The sequence below is a fragment of the Camponotus vicinus genome, unplaced genomic scaffold (assembly GCF_025532165.1).
Source record: "Camponotus vicinus isolate PSW18456_S1 unplaced genomic scaffold, iyCamVici1.0 SCAF_6, whole genome shotgun sequence".
In the NCBI taxonomy this organism is placed as follows: domain Eukaryota; kingdom Metazoa; phylum Arthropoda; class Insecta; order Hymenoptera; family Formicidae; genus Camponotus; species Camponotus vicinus.
In genome coordinates this window covers 3690425-3703843 of record NW_028141978.1, presented here as the reverse complement: position 1 = coordinate 3703843, position 13419 = coordinate 3690425, and the positions used below count along the sequence as shown (strand labels likewise).

General features: G+C 35.3%; 1 protein-coding gene across 2 annotated transcripts in view; it reads left to right on the top strand.

Moving 5' to 3' along the window:
- Positions 1-13315, top strand: part of Tyn (trynity) — a 41033-nt gene extending 27718 nt beyond the window's left edge. The window contains exons 2-12 of one of the 2 annotated variants that reach the window (XM_083103066.1): positions 2992-3079; positions 3216-3485; positions 6779-7045; positions 7139-7477; positions 7580-7699; positions 7779-7954; positions 8629-8902; positions 9025-9106; positions 9269-9413; positions 9487-9676; positions 9760-13315. In XM_083103066.1, the coding sequence (XP_082959192.1) occupies positions 2992-3079; positions 3216-3485; positions 6779-7045; positions 7139-7477; positions 7580-7699; positions 7779-7954; positions 8629-8902; positions 9025-9106; positions 9269-9413; positions 9487-9676; positions 9760-9911 (2103 nt within the window). In that variant the 3' untranslated portion in view covers positions 9912-13315. Of the gene's footprint in view, positions 1-2991; positions 3080-3215; positions 3486-6778; positions 7046-7138; positions 7478-7579; positions 7700-7778; positions 7955-8613; positions 8903-9024; positions 9107-9268; positions 9414-9486; positions 9677-9759 lie in introns of both variants that reach the window. The other variant, XM_083103063.1, reaches the window with a different exon arrangement.
- Positions 13316-13419: the final 104 nt, after the last annotated feature.

The following is a 13419-nucleotide window of genomic DNA, read 5'->3' as shown; positions in this document are numbered from 1 at the left end:
CATAAATATCGGAATGATTTTTCAACAACGTCTTCCTTCCTTTCTCCTCTTGCTTGCTTTAATCTCAAACATTCATGCCATTTCAAGGTATCATAAGCAAACGAAAGTGCCACGCGACCGTGATATCCTGATCAATCCAACCCATAAGAGTACCATTTCCTTTCTTCGCTGGGTTACCTCAACAATCTTCCGTAATTCGCCTAATTGCACCCTGCATCGCAACGACTTCCATCGGGGCGGGATGTGTAATCAGGATCTTCGCTATCGAGGAACACATTTCTAGCAAAAAAGCGACTGAAATCCGGTAGGCGTGCGGTTCGCACAGACGCATCGCAGGATTACCGGAAGTGTCGATCTTCGCGTAGCAAACGCGCCTCGGGCATCAGCAGTGGCCTGCGAACCCGTCGGCCAGGTTTCTTCGGTGCTATAGACGAGACCGGTTGTGACGTAAAGGTCAGGGACTTTCGTTCGGGATAACTTTTCCTGGCCGGAGATGATGACGCGACGTGCACACGTGTGCGATCGTTAAGATCGCTCGGGCTACCGTATTGCATATCTCGATCACTGTCAACATCAATTGAAACACGATAGAAATATGTTCTGATCGTAGATAGTAATAACGAAAAATTTATCCCTATCTACATTTGTTTTTCTTGTCCTAATAATCAGCGATAAAAAGAGAGAAAAAATTAATTCAAGTATAATTATGCAGACTATTATCGATTGTTTTGACAATTCCTTTATTTATAGAATTTAGTTTGTAATTTTAATTCTGCCGTTCGCTTCTGTTTAATTATTAATATTCTGTTATGTGTATATATTTGTCATGTATAATATTACTTTATCGTGTGTATATTCAATTGCTTTTTTTGAGGTATCAATATTTGTCATTGCTTTTGATAAATATTATTTGCAAAATATATTTGCAAAATATGCACCATTTTATATATAATTTTTGTATATTTTAACATATTTATTTTCTGAAAGAAAGAAATGATAATAAAATTAAAAAATAATATAATTGTGACGATAATAAAAATTTAAAAAAATCTTGTCTTTTCTTTCGACAGTCTCAGTAGAAATTGAGTCTCTAAATTTGCAATTTTTAACAAAACATTATTTAGGCGATTTCAGATTTCTAAATCTAGAACTCGCAGGTATAAAGGTGCCGTTAAACCCCGGAAATCCGAGTTTCTCAGGTAACTCATGACCTCGAAGAAGAAATCCGCGCTTCCTCCGCGCGCGTGTTTCTTTCACCCCGGTAGGTGCATTAATCTTCGTAACAGTGCATCAACCTGCCTACTGAGCGCGCCTAAGCGCATTCCTCATTGTTAGCGCGCGACTTTGCCACGACGTGCAACTCGTGGGTGCCGGGTCGCGAGGAGAGGCCACGGGGACGCGGATGAAGAGGGGAGGATGAACCTTTGGCCTCGGTACAGGCCACGACGTGGCTCTCCTTCCCTCTGGCAATCTCCAATAGAGCGCTATTATGCTTGGTGACCTCGAACTCTATGAGACTACGTGGCTAGTCTTCTGGTATGATAATATCTGTATCCTTGTTATCGTAATGTGCCGATTGGCCGATCGAACGTGCACGAGAGGGCGAGGTAAGTTGGTCAACAAAGCCACCAACTCGTGAAATCCGATGATGGCCGATTGCGCGTGGATTTACATAAGAACATAACAATGGCTTGGATTTTGGTATCCGAAAACTAAATGCGCTTCCAAAAAAGCAATCTATAATGAACTTTATTATAAAAAGATTTCCTAACATCTCTCTCACAGACAAACTATCTTTTTCGTTGAAATAACAGATTTTAATAATCACTAAATGAAGCTCTGTTTATTAGTCATCTAAACAATTTTTTAAATTTAGAAGATTTGTAATTAATGAACATTATTGTTGTTTACAAATTTTGATGGATTGTTCGAATCTTTGTGATGAATATATAATTTATATCACACTTACATGCAGCGACATATACATAAGTGAGGTGAATGATAGAAATGACGAGATAGAGTGCAATAATTTTAATTATTATGATCCTAGTATTATGAATTTTTTTCGCATATAGAGAAATTAAGGATAATGAAAACAATTTCAATAATTATCGATATTAGCACAAACGTTGTTATTTGCACGTGCAAGAAGAAGATCAATTGCAAAATAACGGGAAGATGCGCGATCTATTTTCGCGGCTCACGTTCTCGACGTTTGAATTAATTCTTACGCGACACCACTGTTATTACCGCGAAAGATGATAGATAAACATATTAAGAGAGAAATGTATACGAAGCGAGAAATGATCTTGCGGAACTCTCGTCCTGCTTCGGTGAGATCGAGATGCGCCGAGGGACGAGGTAGAACGGGAGTCTCCGACATACCAGCTGTGGTAGAAGAAACGGGACAAAAATGACGACAGGAGGAAACTAGGAAGCGGCTTCGCAAAACACGAGCAAAACACGTGCGGGAAATTGACATCTCGCGTGTTCCCGGCCAACGCGAGCGAATCGCTGCCGGTGCTATTTCCACGATCGAACCTGGCAAGATCGCCTCCTCGAACCCTAATGAATGTTAAATTCGTTCGGAACCGCATGACAAACTCTTCGCACCCATGGAATTTCCCGCTCCTTCGATTAGCTTTATCGAGATATCGAGATTTGATCGAGAATCATGCCGGATTAACGCGTGTCGAATCGCTCGAAAGCGGAACTTCCGCGTTCAACCATATGCATATTACTCAAGTACTGACTTGCATGTTGCATGTCTTCGTGGATACTGATGTTTCTCTCCGAGGAACATGCTTCATTTCCCTCGCGTATGTTCAGTATTATTTAAAGTAAGTTATTTAGCACATTTAACATGCGGAAATTATTCTCTCTCGTCACACGCGTGCGTGGGAATTGAGCTCGAGGAACAATCCTCGGTTCATTCAGCTCAGCTGATTCTAATTACGACTGTGTAACTGAGATTCCTTATTCTCATTGTAGATGGGCTCGTTCGGGATCGGAACGATAGCAGCTACAACCGCGAGCCTGATATTCACGGTGCTGTTGGCAACCGGCGACGCTGCGTTGGGTAAGTTTCTCTTAAGATTCATCGGAGTCCTCGACACGTGGCTCGGAAGAAGACTCGGTGAACCTGGGGCTTGCGTCCAGCGAAATCCTAGAGAACCTCTCCCGCATAAACGCAAACATTGCTTTCACATTTCCAGCCAGGACGGCGTTCGAGAAACTCACCGATTACGATTATCGCGGCACCACCTACTACAGTGTGAGGAATCTGTCGTTGTACGAGTGCCAGGGATGGTGCAGAGAGGAGGCGGAATGTCAGGCCGCCGCGTTCTCGTTCGTCGTGAATCCGTTGGCGCCGATGCAGGATACTCTCTGCCAACTGCAGAACGAAACGGCCGCCACGAATCCGGCCGCCCAGCCCCAAAGAGCCGTCAATATGTACTACATGACGAAACTGCAGATAAGATCCGGTGAGTTAAGACACCGGCGCTTATTTCTACTCGCATATGAAACATTGTTTTTTTCTACTCTGTTCTCCTTAAATTAAAGTGCACATCAATGTTGTTAATCCTGAAAGGCGTGGGAAAAAAGTAGCACATAAAAAATGACTTGCGACGAGGAAAATCACACGGTTTTGCCACATGTACGTAAAATAATACGGAAAAAGGACCGTGAAATGTGATAACCTGAATTCTAAACTTGAAGCAGGTTTGTCGGTAAAACTTCAAGAGAAACGCTAACTCTTCAAGAGGAATGCTAACTGGCGGGATTTCATTGAACGAGGCAAAGGTCCCCGGCAAACAATACTAACTTATATGCGGACAATGCAAGGGCTTAATAATGCGATTCGATTTGCTTAGAATACAGTAGGGTGTTTCTATCTGTACGGTTGAAGAACATATTTAGCATGCATGCATTTTTTATGAAGAATCTGAAATCGCGTTAAATAATAGCGTAATATTCTCTAAAACGTAAAAGTTACGTTACTAATAATATAATATTCTAAAATGAATAAATTAAATTACAAGATTTCTTATAATACAATAATTAAGAATTATAAATATAATAAATATAATAACAAATATAATAACTTAAATACTATATATAACGATAAAGAATAACATAAAGTATAATCGATGTGCTGGTAAAATTGATTAAGTTAAGAAATACATTTCGTGGGAAAGTAACAGTTTAGAGTTAATTTTGCCCTAAAAGATAGTCGTTGTAGTAATAATTATAAAATCACGGTAAGATTATATGTTGATTTAGGTGATTTTCTTTCGCAAGGAAATATAAAACACTTCTTGCACTTGGTCAGGTAAAAATCCCCTTTGTCCGTTTCTCGTCCTTTGTACGCGCAAAATAGCTTTCACTTTTCACCGGGGAAAATCTAGTGAGAACGGAACTGGACAAACACATCTGCTGGTACCTGCAGGATCATACGGAATGCCTTTAAAGAGAATGACCGTCATAAACAGCTACCTGCAGGAGAGATGAGCCCGAGTGTTGAAAAGGGCTTCTGGGAATTCTAAGGATTCTTTAATATTAGTTTAACGAATCCACCAATGTCTTAGATGCCTTTAAAGATCTGCAAAACTATTGCCAATCTCCTGTGCAAAACTTTATCAAGTTGGAACATGAATGAAAAGAAGGCCCTTAAGAGTTCTTAAAGAAGATGACTGTTTTCGTGAAAGGATGAACTTTATCCGGATCTTTTCGATGTTTCGTGATTTCAAGAGAGAAGAGCGAAAAGCGGAAGAGGTTTCTGTTATTTCTATTCAGTTTTTCAAAAAAAATTTGTACCGTAAATAGTAGTAGTAGTAGTAGTGATAGAAGCGGGTAGGGCTAGCCTCTGCTGTCACCTAGATCTAAAAGTTCTTTTAAAACCCCCGTTGTATCATAAATATTATATATGCAAAGAAAAAATGTTAATTCTTTTGCAATAAAAGAGGGTATTTTAATTTTTAAACAGAAAAAATTTTATATTCTATATTTTCTTCTTTTATATTCTATATTTTATATTCTATATTTTTTATTTAATTTTATATTCTATATTATATTCTATATTCTATACTTTTTTTATACCTATATTTTATACTTTATTATATTACATTTATTTTATATTTTATTATTATATTCTATATTTTATATTTTATATCCTTTTATATATATGTTTCCATACATTTTGCATATTTTCATTATAATTAAATGATCAAATAAATTATATAAATCTACGTAAAATTTTCGATATTTCAAAAATTGACAATGTCAGATTTAATATCTTTGCACATCTTTATAAATCTTTTATAGAATCGAAATTTCCGGGACTTTCATGTGTTAGGAGAAGTCACATGTTGCCTATTTAACTAGTAAGGCGATTTTCTTGTCGAGTTGTTTCGAATCGTAAAGCGCTTAGCTCTCCGTCATAAATCCATTCATCTCGGTAAGATATTCGTAGAAATATTTGTTTCTATGCATTTCCAGTTAAGTATACTAATGAAAAGAAGAATTAAAATTTAAAAGGATGGACTTGCTAACATGATCGTTGAGGTCCAGCTCGTTACAAACTACGCAGAATCTCACTTTAATGATAGCTGTAAGATTAACCAACCATGTATTTCATAAATTCATCTTAAACCTGACACCCCAAAAAACTGAGCATTGCTTCAAACGCAAGATAAATCGAAACTTTTGTATAAAAGAAATCATATAATCTTATTTAAAAAATATATGAATGATCTCTCGATATTACGTCTTCACAAAAATTATTTTGACCAAATCGCTTGCTTCTCGAAAATAAAATACTATGAAAAGAAAATAATATAATACTAGAAAAAGAAAAATATCAAATTATATAATCAGACACCTCATATATCTCCATTATTCATCGTCCGTTGTGAATCGCACTGAAATACTTAATTGCGGATATGTGGTGCCAGAAAATTATATATAGAAGAGCTGTTGAATTTTACATTGCTGATCGAAAAATAATTATCATTTTATTAACCTAACGATTCTTCGTTCAGGACGAGCGAACGCCAGGAATTCGCGGTTGGCGGTGATTCATGCGTGAAGGAGTCACGCAGCGGTTCGTTGGCACCGACTTTCGTCGTCGGCTGCGACTTTAGCGCCGGTTTCGAGGGCGGAACAAAAGAAATTGGAACGCTCAACAGGCTCGGCCGAAATATATTCCGGACTCGAGTGCCAAAAAGCGCGGCTACGTGCGTCACCGTCGACATCAACGTCGATGCCAAGTCACATGCCAGCGTCTTATGATGTTTCAGCACGAAAGATCTTTCGTACGACTCGATAATTTCATTGCGGCATGATCCGGAAGTATTGATAAGCTTGTCGAAGCATCTTATCAAATTCGAAGAAAAAGACAAAAACCAAGGATTTTTTGAAAACTGTTTAACGACCTTACTTTCGGTTTACTTAATGGTTTAGTATTTTATCCGACCTGATGCTCCCCTCAATTTCGAAAACTAACTACAAATTGATTTAAATCTTGTCACGATTTGTGTGCAGAAGTGTAAAAACTACTTTTTCTAGCAAGAGAAAGATAAAATATTGAAGGAAAAAATTTGTAAACCAAATGTCATTAACCAGCGAATCATGAAAATGTCAGAAATCACAGAAAATTACCTAGCGCACACACATTTCTAAGATCTGCAATCTTATTATCATATCATAGATATTACGAGAATGTATAATACTGAAAAATAGAGAAATGAAATCATCTAATTTTATTATATTATTTTAGAGAACGTTTGTTTGCGACCGTGGTCCTTCGAACGCATTCCAAATAAAATGATACGAGGATTGGACAACGCATTAATTTACACGTCCACGAAAGAAGCTTGTCTCGCTGCTTGCTTAAACGAGCATCGTTTTACTTGTCGTTCCACAGAATATAATTACGTGACGCTTCAGTGTCATTTGAGCGACTCGGATCGTCGAACGACAGGTCAATACGTTCAATTCGTGGACGCGCAAGGAGTGGATTACTTTGAGAATTTATGTTTGAAAGGTAAATGCGGCATTTTTGAGAAAAATGAAAATGAAAATATAAATTGTAGAAGAATAACAAATGTATGTAAAAAATAATTATGGACACTCACAGGAAAAGAGGCCTGCAAGTATCAAAGGATTTTCCAAATGCCCAGAATCGGCGTAGCGGACGATAAAGTTGCACAATACGCAGGTCTACACTATTACACCGACAAGGAGCTGCAGGTTCAAAGCGAGTCCGCTTGCAGATTAGCCTGCGAAATCGAAAACGAGTTCCTTTGTAGATCTTTTCTCTATCGTGGCGCTCCTCAAGGATCGGCTTATAATTGTCACCTCTTCCACCTGGATCATTGGACTCTTCCGGATGGACCTTCGACGTATCTTAATGCAGAGAGGCCGTTGATCGATAATGGAGAACGAGTGGGCACCTACTTTGAAAATTTCTGCGAAAGTAAGCTGAAAAAGTCGTCAATTAAAATTTATAATTTATAATTTATAAATTAAGTTTGTATATGATATATTAATCATAAACATGTTATTGTACAAATTTTAGAGGGTACTGGACCATTAGCGGACCCGCTTCCGGTAGTTTTTGAAACCACAGAAGACTCTACGATAAACAATCTCACTAGAAACGATATTAATTGCGATAAGACTGGCACTTGTTACGATGGTATAGATTTTTTTAAATATTTCAATAATACATGTACATGTGGTACTATAACATTTTCTTAATGATCGATATGTTACAGTATCGGTTGATTGTAAAGACACTCGTATCGCTGTCCAAGTTCGTACGAATAAACCCTTCAATGGACGAATTTACGCTCTTGGACGATCCGAAACTTGCAATATTGATGTTATCAATAGTGATCTCTTCAGATTGGACCTCACAATGAGTGGACAAGATTGTAACACACAGAGCGTGGTAAGTGATATATGATAAGATGGTGATATTGAACTTAATCATTTTCAGAGATGATTTAAAGTGTGAAAAATATTGTAATTGTATTTATGTATATTTTTTAATTATAATTATAGTTTTTCGATGCTATTTGTTCTTTTCGAAATACTTATTATAATACATATGTCATACATATGTCACGTAATTTATAATATACAAAATTTTCAAAGTTTATATCCATGATTTTTGCAACTCAAAGATCATCACAGATATACTTTTTTCCTTTTTCTTTTCTAAAAGAATTATAATTTTGCAGTTACAATGCTTTTCATTATTCATGTTATTGAAGTACGCATGCTGTTAGAAATAAATTAAGTAAATAGCACTTTATTATTAAGTTACACAAACACTTTATCGATATTGTATGTGTGTGTCTAATATTATTATATTTTCATACTAATGTATCACATTTATTTGATTGATGAGCACTGCACTTTTATAATATATATATCTTTATATGTGTATATGTATGTATAATGCATAATTAAAAAAAAAACAATTTTTACACCTCTGTCTTACACATTCTTTTATAAAAAGTCGATAAAGAGTTTATGATAAATAATGCACAACCCTCTCTCTTTGAGTACTTAATCTCTGTTCGAACTTTCTTTTCACCATGGCAGCGTGACGGTTTTCAGACTGGAATTTATTCAAACACGGTTGTGCTACAACATCATTCCGTGGTAATGACAAAGGCTGACAAGATTTACAAAGTTAAATGTACATACGATATGTCCTCGAAGAATATAACATTCGGCATGATGCCGATCAGAGATCCGGAAATGATCAGTATCACCAGCGCACCGGAAGCGCCTCCACCGAGAATTCGCATCCTCGATAGTCGATCGCGAGAGGTTGAAACTGTACGCATTGGCGACAAGTTGACGTTTAGAATCGAAATCCCGGAAGACAGTAAGTTTATGTCCTCTCTTAGAAATTTATTTTTTTTAAGAGAAGCATACTAATTATACTTGAACAATAATATAATCAATTTTTGACAATTCGATAACAATTAATATTAATATTCTATATAGCTCCTTACGGCATTTTCGCTCGCAGTTGCGTAGCTATGGCGAAGGATTCGAAAAGCACGTTCCAAATTATCGACGATGAAGGGTGAGTTGATTGTATATAATACGTTCAACTGAAACAGACTGAAATTTTTATATAACAATCTTGATCCGCGTTTCAGTTGAATATATTAATATTTTATTTAATATATATTTTCCGATTATATTGAACGTATATAATTTACAGAACGAATGTTTAAATTTTCAGATGCCCCGTCGATCCTTCCATTTTCCCCAGTTTCACTCCCGACGGTAATGCTTTGCAATCTATATACGAAGCTTTTAGATTCACCGAATCTTACGGTGTGATTTTCCAATGTAATGTAAAGTACTGTCTGGGACCCTGCGAACCGGTAATTGATTAATTTTATTATTCCTCTTGTTAATTACAAAAACGATACTATCAAACATTTTTCTCATTTTCAGGCTGTTTGCGAGTGGGGACGCGAATCCGTAGAATCGTGGGGTAAGAGACGTAGAAGAAGTCTTGCGAACTCGACAGAAGAAAAAGGCGAAGATATGACTCTGTCTCAAGAGATTTTGGTGCTCGATTTTGGCGATGACAAAGAATCCGGTTTCTTAAAGAGCGATGCCAGCATAGACTTCAATGAAGCAGGTAAGATAAGGCAGAAAAAGACGCATTGAAGCGATGGCAGAAATTTTCATGATACTGATTGTATATGGAACATTTATTTCTAGACAAAACAGTGACCATCGTAGAGCCGTGTCCAACAAAAACCTCGGTGCTGGCGCTCGGGGTGACGTGTGCTCTTTTGGTGCTCATCTACATCTCCACGATCTTCTGTTACTACATGAAGAAATGGCTAACACCTCGCAAAATGATGCCTTAAGAAAAAAGGTTTATTCGCGCATTCGTAAACATATACGAAGAGAACGATAGATGAACAGAGTGCGAGAGTTCACACATACATTTCACACATAGACATATTCATATCGTAAGTTATCAAAAAATCCATACTTAGCAATTGTCATTATTCGCCCTCTCATTTCTATTATATGTTCATTTTCATTATATTCACAACGGGTAAATAATGTGTAATAAAAGTTAAAAGATTTTTATATTGTTATTCACACATACAAAGGGGGCACAATCGTATTATTATCATGTGCATCTGAATTATATACGTATAATCCATTTAATATTATGTGCAACATTAACGATAATTGCAAGAAATAATTATACAAGAAATATACAATATACTACATATATCGGATATTATATAATTAATTCTGTAATCATCATTAATGTTGCACATTCAATATTGATACTTATTGTATTGATGCACATAACATTTAAAAGAACAGTTACGTTCGTTAAAATAGATCGACATTTTCGAGACAGTTACTCGACAGACATTAATACTACACGTATATCGTTTCACGCGCGAAAATAAGTTTACACACACATTGAAACTACTATGACGAGTGCGACGAATATTACGGATCTCTTGTACCATATGTTGAAAGCAAACACCTACACATATTCGAGGTCTATAACGAGGAGGATGACTCGACATCTCTTAACCGAGGTAATATTTAGCAAGGAACAGCTCATGAATATCGTAATTTTCATGAAGATTGCGTCTTTTTTTATGATGATCGCAGATTATATAACCAATGCGTCAATTATAACAAAGCAACATTTACATTTTCATTGAATGCTAAACATATTAGGTGTCTGCAAGACTTTAATATATACAACCACTTTGTGGCTGTGTGTATTTAACAACTTTATACTTTGGCTTGTCAGATTGTACTGGGATGTCATTGAGATAGCAATCAGGATCGAATTTTAGTGATACGATTTATCTCGAACGTATGAGAAAAGTGTTGCTACGTTAGCGACTGTGATTGAAATTTGAATGATAGTTTGCGCATGTTGGAGATGTTTATGCAAAGTTGGCGACCGACTCTTTTGCATACATAGATACATACACATACATACGTACACATATACGAGCATTTCGCGGAGCTCACTCGCGACTAAGACCATCATGAAAATGCAATGAGTAAATCTTATTTAAGAATATTCTTAGAATCAAGCTAACTGTCTTCTAGTAGCTACTTCTGATCGGGTTGCAAGGAGAACAAGAACGAGCGAACGAATTTATTTTTCGCGTTGCTCGAAGCGAAATTCCTCTAATGCTTTTTAAATGGTTGAGAGATACGGCTCTGGTTACTGTTTTCAGTCAATGGAGATCGATTTGTAACCCGTATCAAGACTAGCGATATTTAAAGGTTCACGCTTCACTAACGTCTTTAACGATACAAGTAGTATTAAGATAGTAATTAAGCATGTAAGCATAGACGAAAGGAGGGAAAAAGAATGGACGAGAAGATGCTTTTTCAGATTTAGCGGGTTCTCGAAGCGATTCGTACTTTGTTCGTTACCTATTACGAATAAATTTTTCAAAAAGAAAAGAATAAACAAGAACTCTTTATTTACAATACAATTTCCATTCCCAATAATCGTATTAATCTTATATACATAATGATTAATTAAATATAATGATTAATAATTTTCGAAATGAACTTGAAATATAATAGTAGTTTAATAAAAACATATTTTAATATTTCAAAGTATCAACCTCTTGCGAGAAACCGCTCAAGCAAACTGCTTTTTCAAGACTTAGAAGCAAGAGTACCTCTATTCGTAAAACTCGTACTGGTATTGGACCTGATGAGAGAAACACTTGAACATTCGGTCATTTAAGTGTAGATAGTCTTCTGCGCGTTTATAGCTGAAGTGTGTTCTAGGACTCTTAAAATTTTAGTCATGCGCGTTCAGAATATTAAACAAGAAATAATCGAGGTACAACGTGCTGTCGGCGACCTAAGTAGCCGAATATAATTTTATAAGGACAATTATATATATTTTCTCAGTTTATCAGCTCCATTCAATTAATAAACTTGCGCTACAAATATCCCACTGAATATTTTTTCTCGCTTCGAATATTAATGAAGGATTAAATTATGCAAGTATGTGTTTTGAAAATAAAACTTTTATGCACATTATGTAAATAAATATAGACTTCAAAAGACGAGCATTTTATTAATTTATGAACGTGAGAACTAACATTCGTGAGAACAGGAATAAAAGTATTCGGTTCGAGAAAATTTATTCTACAAGAGTAAACTTTATATAATTGCTTCGTTTTCTTCATAATTAATCAAGTAATTTATAAAATAAATATGTTGTATCTATTCGATCGGAATATTATTACAACATATTAATTTTGATACGACAGAGCAGATATTTACTGAGACAGTGTATAATGATTCATGAACAAGAGAAATTGGGTGGAGTAAATTAAAGACTTCCGGTTAAGGTGCTTGCTAAAGAGGTCACATTCTCAATATTGAATATTATTTAAATCAAAATAATAATAAAGGATTAAAACTCGAACGAATATCACTAGTTTCATTAAAGAATCTGTTTTCATAAAAATTTATCTCCTTAAATTTATAGTACTTTTAATGAAGCTATCAATTGATACAATACGATATTTTTGCTGCATTAAATCACTGCTACTCTATTCGAAAAATGCTTGCTGAATGTATACGATCTCTTACGAAACAATTTACAAAATGTATATATTATTAAGACAAGTTATACAATAGATATTCAGAAATATGAACACACATACGCATTAATATGCATCAATCACATATATTTGTACTCTATTTATATACACGAATGTTTTAGTAAACTCAGATCAGTTTTGACAGAATCTTTCTTTTTTCTTTGGAATCATTTATTACATATAAAAGTGATATAATGTGTACAATTAATTTACACATTATATAATGAATAAAAAATATAATATAAAAATTGTTCTATCCATATAGAAGAATTGGCATACGTCAGTTATTTATGTAAAAATTTTAAAGCGGTGAAAAAAAAGATATCAAGCATTTCCTCTCTGTTCAATGAAATATTTTAAAGAATTGGATTGTCCATCAAATAACCGTGATATATTACAATTTCTCTCATGCAAATAAATCATTGAGCTGGTCAAACGCCAACCAATCATCGTCGAACTTGTGACTAATTGACTCGAATATATCGGCACGTGTAAAAGTTTATTATTATGACAAGTAATTATAGACCATATCACTTGATACATAAGGCGACTTCAATTTTATCATTAAAACTTAATCATTGATTATCATTCATGATTAAATCATCTAATGATATATATCTAATGATTTAATAAAATTTTAAACCATGTGATTCTTTTTTTTAATATATCAATAAAAAATGAATAACTCTATGTTAACGAAATATTATACGTATAAAGGCAATAGAAGCGCGTGAATACACATTTCAAAATATAT